The 13,483-nt window shown below is 42.8% G+C and overlaps 1 protein-coding gene across 4 annotated transcripts in view; it reads right to left on the bottom strand.

The window, feature by feature from the left end:
* Nucleotides 1–4,596: 4,596 nt before the first annotated feature.
* The window catches only part of med15 (mediator complex subunit 15), a 72,669-nt gene continuing 63,782 nt past the window's right edge, over nt 4,597–13,483 (bottom strand). For all 4 annotated transcript variants that reach the window (XM_055655929.1, XM_055655931.1, XM_055655930.1 and 1 more), the window contains 4 exons: nt 10,317–10,477; nt 9,176–9,342; nt 8,683–8,781; nt 4,597–5,075 (listed from right to left, as the gene is read on the bottom strand). In XM_055655929.1, coding sequence (XP_055511904.1) covers nt 4,939–5,075; nt 8,683–8,781; nt 9,176–9,342; nt 10,317–10,477 — 564 coding nt within the window. In that variant the 3' untranslated portion in view covers nt 4,597–4,938. The remainder of the gene's footprint in view (nt 5,076–8,682; nt 8,782–9,175; nt 9,343–10,316; nt 10,478–13,483) is intronic.

The raw sequence follows: 13,483 nt of genomic DNA, 5'->3' as shown, positions 1-13,483 counted from the left end.
CCCAGCACATCTCCCTGCAGAACACCCCATGTTACAGATCTCCATTGGACTGCAAGACATAGTGGAATTAGGCCATTTGGCCCATCGGGTCTTCTCTGCCATTCGATCATGGCTGATCTGTTTTTCCCTCTCAACCCCATTCTCCTGTCTTCTCCCCGTGCCCTTTGACACCCATACTAATCAAGAACCTATTAATCTGTGCTTTAAAAATACACAATTACTCACCTTTCACTGCTGTTTGTGGCAATAAATTTCAGATTCACCACCCACTGGCTAAAGAAATCCCTCCTGATCTCCATTGTACTCTGAGGCTGTGCCCTCTTGCCCTACACTCTTCCACTACTTGAAACATCCTCTCCACATTCACTTTATCTCCGCCTTTCATTATTTCCTCAGATATCAGGGGCAAAACTGCAGCCAGAAAAACGCTTCAACCGCAACCCTCAGTCTGCTATGGGTTCTGATCCCATATGATTAAATCACTGCAAATCCTACGCATCTTAATCTTCTGGATCAGCCTATCAAATGCATGTAATCAATATCCAACGCTCTACCCTCATCGATCACCTTCATCCTCTCCTCAAAAAACTTGACCATTAGTAAGTCATGACTTGCCAAGCACAAAGCCATGCTAACTGTCCCTAATTAGTTCATTCTCCCAAATGGGAGTAAATTCTATTCTGAAGAATCCTCTCCAATAGCTTCCCTACCATTGAGTGAGGCTCACCAGCCTATAAATCCCTTCATTATGTGTACTTCCCTTAAGCAAAGAAACAAGAGTGGCTACTTTCCAGTCCTTACGGACATTGGCTGTGACTGGAGAAGATGCAAAGATCTTTGTCAAGACCCCTGCAATCTCCTCATTTAATAATCTGGGCTAGATCCAGGATCAGGATCTGGGGATGGACCCACTTTAACGCTCTTCAGGAGTCCCAACACAATTTTGTTCTTGATCACAAATTGCCCTTGCATATTTCCACATTGATCATACTGTCCTCCAGGTCCTTTTCTTTGGTGAATACATCCTCCAACTCCAAGCATAAACTCCCTCTTTTAGCCTTGAATTGACCTACCTTCTCCCTAGTTACCCTCTTGTTTTTAAGATATGTTTATCAAGAATTACAGTTGGGCCATGTTCAGCAGGGCAAATGGGCTGAGGAATGGTTAATGGAGTTTAATGCAGGTAAGTGCGAGCTGTCGCATCTTAGGAAATCAAACCAGGGCATGATCTTTATTGTGAATAGCAGGGCCCTGAGGAATGGTGTAGAGCTGAGGTATCTAGAGTGCAGGCACATAGTACACTGAAAGTGGCATCCCAGGTAGATAGGATGGTCAAGGCGGCCTTCGGTACAGACCTTCGTCAGTCAAGGTATTGAGTAGACAAGTTGGGAAGTTATATTACAGTTGTCCAAGACATTGGTAAGGCCATATTTGGAATATTGTTCAGTTTTGATCACCCTGCTAGGAAAGATGTCGCTAAACTGGAAAGAGGGCAGAGAAGATTTACGAGGATGTTGCCAAAATTTGAAGGCAGAGCTATAAAGAGAGGTTGGGCTGGCTACGATTTTATTCTGGAAATGCAGGAGACTGCAGAGTGATCTTATAGAGCTGTATAAAATCATAATAGAAATAGATAGGGTGAATGCACAGTTACCCAGGGTAGGGGAATCAAAAACTAGAAGACATAGGTTTAAGGTGATGGAAACAAATTAATAGGAACCCCGAGGGGTAACATTTTCCACACAGAGGATGGTGCGTTGTCAGAGGACGTAGTTGAAGCAGGGACAATAACATTTAAAATACATTTGGACAGGTACATGAATAGAAAAGGTTTACATAGAAACATAGAAAATAGTAGGCCATTCAATATGATCATGGCTGATCATCCAACTCAGTATCCTAGTTTAGAGTGATATAGACACATGGGCAAATAGGCCTAGCGTAGATGGGGCAATTTGATCAGCATGGGCAAGGTGGGCCAAAGGGCCTATTTCTGAGCAGTATATAAAAAAGCTTTCCGATCTGCTTTCATCCAACTTGCCAAAGACATTTAATTTGTAATCGTCTGCTTGGAATGAGCTGCCAGCAGAAATAGTTAATTGCCATTAACCATGATCATATTGAATGGTGGTGCTGGCTCAAAGGGCCGAATGGCCTACTCCTGCACCTATGTTTCTATTTAAATAACAGTTGGATACTGTGGTCCATGGATAGGAAAGGTTGTGGGATATGGATCAAACTTGGGCAAATGGGACGTTTAGATGGACATCTTGGACGACTTGGTCTATTTGGGCTAAAGGGCAAGTTTCTGTGCTGAATGATTCTATGACAAATTATCTAATACAGAACCCAAAAGGCTGTTCTATTCAGTTCTATATTTCACAATTCTACAAATCCCTTTTAGACCGTACAGCAATTTTTGGGCCCTTTGTACATCGTGAACCTTAAATCTTTGGCTTTTGGATAACCTGAACTATGAATTAATCACAGGCTGGATTACTGTCTATTAATGAGTAAAACACCAGGGACATCTCAAATACCAATTGTGCTTAACTTGGAGATGGTGGCAAAAGAACCTTTTGTGTGAAAGAATTGTGGCAATGAACACCAAAGATTTACCACCCTCTGACTAAAGAAATTCCTCCTCATCTACTTTCTAAAGCTACATCCTTTTATTCTGAGGCTGTGCCATCTGGTTTTAGACTCCCCCACTAGTGGAAACATCTTTTCCACATCCACTCTATCCAGGCCTTTCACTATTAGATGTTTCATGAGATCCTCCTCATCCTTCTAAATTTCAGCGAGCACAGACGCAGTGCTGTCAAACATCCATTATACGTTAAACCAATCACCCCCAGGATCATTCTTGTAAATCTCCTCCGGACCCTCTCCAATGCCAGCACATCCCTCTTCAAATTTAGGGCCCAAAACTGCTCACAATACTTCACATGCAGGACTGACCAGTGTCTTATAAAGCCTCAGTATTACATCCCTGATTTTATATTCTAGTCCTCTTGAAATGAATGCATTTGCCTTCCTTACTAACAATTCAACGTGCAAATTAACCTTTTAGGAATCCTGCACCAGTGCTGCCATGTCCTTTTGCACCTCCTTTTTTTGATCCTCTCCCCATTTAGAAAACAGTCTATGCTTTTATCCCACCTACCAAAGTGCATGACCGCATACTGTGCTGGGTCTTTTTATGGCCATTACTTACATTGGTTGCTGACCAGTTGTTCAGCAACCTGCGTCAGTGTCCGCTGGGTTGTCAGTAAATGGAGAAAGAGGTTATTCTACATCCTCAATCTGAACAAAGTGCTTTGGAGGTTTTATTTGGTTGAGAGGAACTTTCTAAGAGCTACTTGTCTCCATGACAAGAGTTTTCCTCATCCCTCCCCCCTTACTGCAGAATTTGTTGGAGATCAAAGAATGTTCTTGCGTGGCTGTCTTAAGAAGTAATTTTCACCTGACATTTTCCAGACACGAATCGTCTTTCTATTCTATCTGAGTGCTTCACAGTCTACCTGACGCCAGTTTTTATCAACTGGTCAGGTGTGAAAATGCTCATGCTTTCTACCCATTTGTCAGGATTTTTAAGCTTATAGTACAGGCCAATGTGTCTCAGATGATATAGTCCAAGACCAGTGGAGATGATGGGGTGGCAGAGTGCGAGATAGGGAGCCGCTGCTACATACAGGAGCTTCCTTTCACTCAGAATATTGTTCCATAAGGAAAGTCATAAAGATTCCAAATCTCAAACATCTCCAACACCACATGTGTAGAGATAAGATGCATCTTAGGTAGCAGAGACTATGTACAGTCAACACCGAACACAAACAGTGAGACAAGAACCATGCAATCTTTTCAGCGATGTCGGCTGCAGGAGGAAGTTTGCCCGACATGCCTGCAGAAATCTATTTCAAATATCATTCTAACTTAATTCATTTTAGTTTAATTAAAAAATAAAAACATTGCAAATGCTTAAAATCTGAAATGAGAATAAACTGCTGGAAACATTCAGCATGGAGGCAGCAGAGAGAAACCATTAGCATTTCATGTCAATGATAGTTTCTTTAGAACTAGGGAAATGATTTAAGCTGCAAAGAGAGAGGGTTGGAGACAACAAGGGAATGTATGTGATAGTGTGGTGACAGAGTGGCACAGGATTGCTGCCCGACTGCGCCAGAGATCTGGGTTCGATTCTGACACCGGATGCTGACAGCACGGAATTTGCACGTTCTCCCTGTGACCGAGTGGGTTTCCTCCAGGTGCTCCGTTTCCTCTCACACTGCAAACATGTGCATTTGTGTAGGTTAATTGGCTTCTGTAAATTGTCTCGAGTTTGTAGGATAGAACCAGTGTGTGGGTGATCAGCATGGACTTGGCGGGGTGAAGGGCCTGTTTCCATGTTGTACCTAAACTAAACTCAGCTAAGAGAAAGTAAACGACAAAAGTGCTGGGATGCCGTCTCAGAGTGTGAGGCTTGTTAATCACAGCTGGTCCCACATCTGATCACCAACTTCAAACATGTCCCAGGTGCTGCATAGGTGGTTGTCACGCTAAGCAGTGAAACCCTGTGTAAATAAAGTCAAACAATTCTGTGGAAAACAATTTACTCCAGTGGTAACTTCACTGATACATTATTAAAAACACGCTTACCCAAGGAACATATGGGATACTAACATCCCTTTGGGCAAAAAACATCATCTGAAAGAGAAACAAGGATTGTAAATAATGTTTTGAATTCTTGATACATATCTTTATATCCAGAAAAAGCAATGGAAAAGTTCTGTGTATTTTAAGGTGACCAGGAAGAGAGCGAAATGGTGTAAGTCCTTCTCCATACATCTAACTTCCTGTTTTCATGAATCCATGAAAAGGCTGCTTGGTTACAGATAGATTCCAGGTGGAAAGGTGCAGGCACCTTGCCGAAAGGGGTCATGCTGCAGACAGGCACGCCTGCTTCACACTCTGTGCCCAGGTGTTGAGGAGTGCAGTGACAGAGTGCTTATCTGGCAGCTGCAGAAGCTTGGACGTCATTGCACGGTGAACCAACTGCAGGAATGGGTTGGCCTCTGCAAGGGAATGGAAAGCAAGCGTTAGTTGGGTCATAGTGCAGGCTGCGAGAGGTTTGCAATGATACAAATCACACACCCACACACTCCAATATTAAACCTTCATTAGCTCCAGCAAGCAATGCTATTTTAAAAGCTTGGTTGTCTTGATTTTTCACCTGTAAATCCCACTGCAACCAAGTGGAAGAAAATAGCTGAAGAGCTGGCAGTACTCATTTTTTCCTCCCATCAGATACTGCTATGTGTACAACTGTTTTAATTCAGGTCTTCCTTTAACTTGGGCCAAATTCCTCCTTAATTCACTGATGGTAGTCTTTTTCCAAGCATTTCTTTAATGCTCAATAATATATTTTCCTTTAGTCCACACCCAATGTTATTATCACTGTTCCCCAATTGCCTCTCACTGGAAGTAAACCATTTCCCCCCCTTCATTCCCCTGGTCCAGTGCTCCTTCCTTATATGCCCTTTCTTTGTACAATTTACATGAATTCCTCCCTCTCCCATCCCAATATTTGGTTATCATCCCAGTTGGGTTGTCAATATTTTATTTAAAACATAAAGGCGAGTGGGATGATCTCCCCTCAGTGGTTCCTGAGGATGTGAGGCAGGTTTCAGTTTATTTTGTCAGCCAGAAGGGCTGGTCACGCATTGCAAAATTCTGGCCACTGGGGTGCATCCGGTATAGCTGCTTTGGGAGGTTATGTCTTTGCGGCACTCGGGACTTAATGCTGCTGGTAAAACATGCTAACAGATGTTCCTACCCCGCTAAACAAGTCAAATCTGGTTTCTGTAACTGGACCAGCAGTATGGCTGCAGGAGCACAAATAACAACAAACAGCTGTAGATATGCAAGAAGGATTTAATCAGCCTGCTGCTTCCAAATGAGTAAGCTGTGATACCTGTACTGTACAAAGAGATAAAGGAGACAAAGGCATGTTCCAAAAGCAAGTCACGTCTGCAGGATTGTGGGGAGAGGTGGCAGCTTTGTGATCAGCCATGAGGAAATGTAGCTACTGATAGCATGCCTATGCCTCACATGCTGCATGTGATGGGGGTGGGAGGATCCCCTTTGGAGGGATGGGAATCTGACTGGTTAAATCAAAGGGATATTTTATTATGAATGGACAGCAGTCTGAGAAATTGGTCCCTCTTGGGTAAGGAAAAGAATAAAAGTCACAGTCATATAGCACGGAAACAGGCTCTTCGACCCAACTTGTCCATGCCGACCAAGACGCCTCTTCTAAGCTAGTCCCGTTTGCCTGTATTTGACCCATATACCTCCAAACCTTTCCTATCCATGCACTTGTCCAGGTAGCTTTTAAATGCTGTTATACTATCTGCCTCAACCACCTTTTCTGGCAGCTCATTCCATATACCCACCGCGCTCCAAAACCTAAAAAAGGTTGCCCCTCAGGTTTGTATTTTGCCCCTCTCACAGACATATGTCCTCTTGTTTTTGATTCCCCTACCCTGGCTAAAAGTCACTGTGCATTCAACTTATCTATTGCCTTCATGGTTTTATATGCATAATAACCTCTCAGCCTCCTGCATTCAACCCCTCAAGTACTGGCAACATTCTGGTAAATCTTTTCTGCACTCTTTTCAGCTTAATGTAATAGTTAAATGTTAGTAGATTAGTCAAGAAAATATTTGTCTGTGATATGTAGCCTTTGAATGGGATGATACAGGTCACCTATAATTAAGTTTAGGATATAACTAGGATTTATATCACTGTAGGGATTGTGATTTTTAAGTCACCTGGACGCTGCATGTGGGTAGCCTCCTTGGATATCTTGAATAAAATGGTGAATGAAGGAATTTGCTTTTTACCAATGTCTGTGGGGTGTGGAGAGGTAGTCTCATAACAGATACTGTTCTTGATTTAATCAGCATTGGTATGGTAATTTTTGCAGGCTGTGGTTTCCCCTGTGGACGCTAGATGGAGCTACCGATTTATTGTTTATGTATGAGCTCCTTCCGAGGCAAGTCTTTTGGCAAACTTCCTCCCAACTCCACTCCTGCAGGAGTAAATGTCAGACTTCAAGAACAGATTAAGCTATGCCACAGACTTCGCTCACTGACTATGGCTGGCATTTAACCAAGGCTGAGTCCATGCTGCCTTTCCTGGCCTAGGACTCAACCATTGTTGGTGAAAAATTTCACACTGGAAATAAGGGAACCCCATTGATTCTGCTCGGGACAGATATTTTCCCATAAAAATAACTGTGTCCCACATTTTGGGTTTGTTTGGCACAGTTTGGCAATCTGATATTCCCCCTAAAAATAGTTGAAGTCTCTTGTATCTTTTTGTATAATGTGTGCAAGTTTGGTCTTCTATTGTGGGTATACAGTCTAAAAACATTTCCACCGCACCTTAATTCAACTTTCCGACAATTGACATTTGTTCAGCTCCTTTTTCTTGCCTATGGCGTGCACAGCCTAAAGTTGTGGGACAGCTTGTATTTCTTCAGCCAAATACATTGACACACATCATACAAATTAGTGTAATTGATTTCTATTTCGGAATATTTGAAGTTATTCACTGATCAGCAATGATCTCACTGAATGGCAGAGCCTTGAGGGCTAAATGCCTGCCTCTGATATAGAGTATAGGAGTAAGCTGGCAAATAATGAAACAGGAAGCAAGAACTTCTATAGAAATATAAAACAGATGAGACATTTAGTTCCTTACAGGATGAAAGTGGGCAATTAATGGGAAGTAGAGCGATAGCCAAAATTACAAAGGGAACTGTGTGTCCCTATGCATGAAGTACGAAAAGTCAGCATGTGGGTACAGCAAGCCATTAGCCAACATTCCAAGCCTTAGGAACGCTAATAGAACGTTGGCCTTCTTTGTAAGGAGGATGGAGTTTTGATGCAACTATGCAAGGCCCTGGTGACCACATCTGGAATTCTGAGTAGAGTTTTAGTTTCTGTATCTAGGGAAGGACGTGCTTGCTTTCAAGGCAGGGCAGAGAAGGTTCACCAAGATGACTGCTGAAATGAAGAGTTTTGCAAATAAAGAATTATTGAGCAAGTTAAGCCAAGACTCATTAGTTCAGAAGAATGAGAGGTGATCTTAATGAATCTCAAGATTCTGAGGGCCATAGATAGGGTGAACACTGAGGAAAAATTTCCCCTGATGGGGGTATGTAGAACAAGGGAACTGTTTCACAATGAGGAGTCGCCCATTTAAGGCAGAGATGAAGAGGAATTTCTCTCTGAAGTTCTCTACCCCTGAAAAGGGAGGAATAATTCAAGGCAGTGACAGACATTTGAACTACAAGGGATATGCCGATGGAGCAGGAAAATGGCAATAAGGCTAAGACTGGGCCAGTCATGATCAGATTGAATGGCAGAGCAGGCTTAAGGCAGTGATCTGCCAATCCTCAGACCCTTTTTCCCATTTGTTCCTTGAGTGTGTCGGCTACAAATTAGCATGTGTGTAAAATAATGGCACTACAACCACACTTCAGGAGACACATAATTGTATATCCATAAAGGATTATTTATGCCTCCATGTTGATAATCAGCAGTCTCTCCAGACAACTCCATTCTGCGACAGAGTACGAAAATAAACAACCTAACCCTTCATTTGTAAACTTACCATACTGCTGAGAGTCATCCGTCCACTGTGGGCTCTGGTCTGGGTAGTCAGCTGGAACACTGAGTTGCAGTGGGGGGACACTGGGGAGACTCTTATCATCTGACAAAACAGATCAAATCAATATTAGTTCAAGTCTTGGGAAATGCTAAATGCATTTCGTTGTCTCTGTACTGTACACTGACAATGACAATTAAAATTGAATCTGGAATCTGGAATCTGAATCTGGAAACAGGCCATCCAGCTCACCTTGTCCATGACAATCACGTTGGCATAGTGAGCTAGTCCCATTTGCCTGCATTTGGTCCATATCCTATCAGACCTTTCTGCTCCACAATCAACAGATTTTCACGTCTCCAACCAGCTGGAGGAGTCATGTGGTAACCTTGTCTGTCACACCCTATCCTCATCAACACTACATTTAGGTGACTAGCTCAAACCTCAGGTTAGACATCATGAAAACATTGTCAGTGGTATTGAAGCCAAGTTCACTCACCCAACTTGCATATGAGGTGGACTGTTCCATTGTTACTGCAATGGGAAGGGTCCAAGTTCACCAGGAATTTAGGATTGAGCCGTGCGACCTCCCCCTGTAAGACATTGGGAATGGTTTGTCTCTCATCATCTTCGTGTCTGCGCTTCCGTGGGGAGATCAGAGGCGCCCTGTGTGGAAGATATCACCAGTCTTTAGCTGAGCAAGATGTCTAACATTTTCCATGTTTTGATGTAGAGGAACACATATCCGGAATGCACTTTTTTTTGCAAGATAAATCCACACATAATGTTAGCCATGTTATCTTGGTCCCTGACACGATTACTACACAACACATAACCGTGTAATACATTACATGCACAGTTACTACACGGACCATAGCCGTGTAACACGTGACATGCTATGTCCTGCATCTGCCCAATTTGAGACCCACCCTATCGTTTACCTTTGCTTTACAGACACCTCTACTTTCCATCAATTGGGAATAATGAACATTATTTAGTGTTATTCCCCAACTGGCACCAAGTACTGAGCAGTAAGAATTGTCGCACCTTCCACACAATATGCTACAAGGATGGTGCCAGGACTTGAGGGCCAGAGCTACAGGGAGAGGTTGGGCAGGCTAGGACTGTTCCTTGGAGCCCAGTAGGCTGTGGTGGTGCTATTCTAATAGAGGTGCATAAAATCATGAGGGGAATAGATATGGTGAATGCACAGAGACTTTTACCCAGGGTAGGGAGATCAAAAAGCAGAACCAACAACCTGGTGAAATTTTTTACGAAGCAGGAAGGGAAAGGCAAAGACTCTGAGGGAGAAGTAGACTTACTACCTCTCCCTTCTGCAATCACTTCCAACCTCAGAACCTTCTAACGTTCCTCCCATTCCAGCCTTTTGCACATTCCCAATTTTAATCATTCCAGCTTTATGGGTGTGCCATCAGCTGGCCAAGTTCTCATATCTGGAAATCCTTTCCTAAACTCCTCACTCTCTTCTTTTAGGAACTGCATAAAACCTACATGCATAAAGGCAATTGAAAAGTTGTGCAGGCTATTCACAAAGGCAAGTATCTTGCTAGATTCAATCTTTGTATTAATATGAAACTCACTGGAATGGCGAGGTAAGGTGTTGCTGAGATACTACATACGTGATCGGTGGTCCGTGGATGGCAGTCATAGCAGGTCCAAAGGTTCGCTGTAAGGAATGGTTGAAGACCGGGGAGCGTATGTTAGCCAGGACTGCATCCAGGAGGGGCTGGCACAGGTACTGCTGCTTGGTGATCGACATTGGTGGAGGTGGAGGTGTAGGCTGGGGTGGAAAATACATTTTATTAACCATCACATTTTTCTCCTCATGCACAGAAATGCCAATACAAATGAGGAAACAAATAAGGGATGGTACGATCTGAGGAAGATTAAATTTCCGTTTTAACAGAAATATCACACCTTGGTATGAAACTAGGTCACTATGTTAAGGTGGCCATCAATAAAGCACCTTTGCCTCACTTGACCCTAAACTACCTCAGACCATTCCATCATCCTATCAACCCTTTGATCACCTTAAGATAATTTATTTGAAACTTCAGAAATGGGAATAATTCTCTCTTTGCAGAATGAACGTAAAGGTCTACAGATAAAAAATGGTTGCAGAATGGTCTTAAAAACAGTGTTTTCGTAAACAGGTGTGAAATTGCCAATTTGACCTGTGCTAATATGGTGCAGCAAAGCTATTTTTATTTATTTGGCTCAATATACAGCAGTTTGTGTAATCTTGATGTGTTCAATATTTAACATATTTAACAGTTTTTGTAGTACATCACACATTGGGAAAACGGCAAGTACAACGGGATCTGGGGGTCCTTGTTCATCAGTCTATGAAAGTAAGCATGCAGGTACAGCAGGCAGTGAAAAAAACGAATGGCATGTTGGCCTTTATAACAAGAGGAGTCGAGTATAGGAGCAAATAGGTCCTTCTGCAGTTGTATAGGGCTCTAATGAGACCATATCTGGAGTATTGTGTGCAGTTTTGGTCCCCTAATTTGATGAAGGACATTCTTGCTATTGAGGGAGTGCAGCGTAGGTTTACAAGATTAATTCCCAGGATGGTGGGACTGTCATATGATGAGAGAATGGAGCGGCTGGGCTTGTACACTCTGGAGTTTAGAAGTATGAGAGGCAATCTTATTGAAGCATATAAGATTATTAAGGTTTGGACATGTTAGAGGCAGGAAACATGTTCCCGATGTTGGGGGAGTCCGGAACCAGGGGCCACAGTTTAAGAATAAAGAGTAAGCCATTTAGAAACGGAGACGAGGAAACACTTTTTCTCAAAGAGAGTTGCGAGTCTGTGGAATTCTCTGCCTCAGAGGGCAGTGGAGGCTGGTTCTCTGGATACTTTCAAGAGAGAGTTAGATTGGGCTCTTAAAAATAGCAGAGTCAGGGGATATGGGGAGAAGGCAGGAACAGGGTACTGATTGAGGATGATCAGCCATGATCACATTGAATGGCGGTGCTGGCTCAAAGGACCAAATGGCCTACTCCTGCACCTATTGTCTATTGTCTAAATTAATGCGCTATTCAGATAAGATCATGGCATTGGAAGTTGTGTGTCAATGCTGAAAATAAGGGATTCTTTGGGTACCAAGGCTCCTCCGAGCAGACTACAGCACATGCCTCTCCAGCTCAGTCAGTGAAATGGAAACTGAGAAAACACCAGCATACTCGGGAGAAAGAATATCTGGACAGTTGTCTCAAGAGCTCAGCTGCACTAATCAAGAACTGCTGGATTAGAATGCAGTGTTACCAACAGGATATCTCATGTGAAGAAACAAAGTGGCTGTTGAGAGTGGGGAGGAAGATAGGAAACGGCGTGGGATGGATTTGCCCTCTGTACCAGGGTCGATAGACCCGAATGGTGTCGTGCCTCCTGGTGCCGCACTGAGGAACATTACAAGCAGCTTGAAATTGAAAGTGAACTACTGATCCAATGTTACAGGTTCAAATCTCACTATGGCAACTGAGGAATTTAATTTCAAGCAATGAAAGAATAAAGAAATCTGGAATTAAAAATAAACTAGTCTCTATAACCACAAATATACAGATTGTTGTAAATTGACATCCTGTTTAGACAGTAACAGCTCAGATGAATATTAAAGGGAACTTCAATACCTATGGCAGAAACATTAGCTTAACATAGACATGGCTTGAGGAGTGAATGGGAGAAAGGATTTTCTAGAAACTCTGACTGGCTATGATAAGGGGCGAAGAGTAATCCAGTATAATTAATAAGAGACAACTTTAATGGGCCAAGAATGGTGACATGGTGATTGCCGGGCTTTAAGTCAAAATTTTCCACTCCAGGGGAACGATAGAGCAATCAAAACTAAACCTCCCTCCAGACATAACAAGTAATCAAAACTATAAAGGTGGGGGATGTGTAACGGACAGAAATGAGGAAGCAGGATGAAAGCTCATAAGGGAGGTGAAACATAAAATGGGCAAAGAGATTTTATGAGAGAAGAGCAGCAGCGAGCTCTGCTGACGTGAATAATAAACTTGATAAGCCACAATCAGCTCTGTGGCCATAGAAACACATGGCCATTTCCTTCACTAATAGATCCCCTGTAATACTGTGACATAATCTACCTTCCTCATTTCCCTCGTGTGCAGCTGAAATGGCCATGGAGCCATGGACAAGACTCTGAACGTATGCCCAGACTTCAGGATTGATACCAGAAATACGGGGTGGAAGATTGCAACCTTCACCCCGTTTCAACGAATGCAATCAACCTGGCGTGTACAATCAAATAAGATCAAATAGAACAAGTTGTCCTACAACTTTAGGCTGTGCAAGAAGAAGAACCAGAAATACAAATAAGGAATAGGAGTTAGCCACTCAGCAAGTTATTCAATAAGATTATAGATGATTTTTTAACGTCCCCATCTTCCGCAGTAAACATTACTTGTCAAAGATTTATTTAAATATATTCAAAGATTCTGATTCCAACACCTTTCTCCAAAGCTTCACGATCCGAGAGACAAAAAAAATCACTTCATAGATTCATGGAGATATTACAGAACGGAAACAAGCACTGCGGCCCAACTCATCTATGCCAAACAAAATGCCCGTCTACACTAATTCCATTTGTCAGTATTATGCCCCTATCCCTCTAAATCTTTCCAATCGGAAAAGGCAGGCATAGCTGGGGCCTGTGTGAGTGCCCATTCAGTATGTCAAGGTAACTGAACAGGAGCAGCAGTCCCGGGATGGCAGGACTGACATATGATGAAAGAATGGGTAGACTGGGCTTGTATT

This window comes from Leucoraja erinacea, chromosome 25, assembly GCF_028641065.1.
Source record: "Leucoraja erinacea ecotype New England chromosome 25, Leri_hhj_1, whole genome shotgun sequence".
Taxonomy (NCBI): Eukaryota; Metazoa; Chordata; class Chondrichthyes; order Rajiformes; family Rajidae; genus Leucoraja; species Leucoraja erinaceus.
This window is presented reverse-complemented; position numbering and strand designations above follow the sequence as displayed.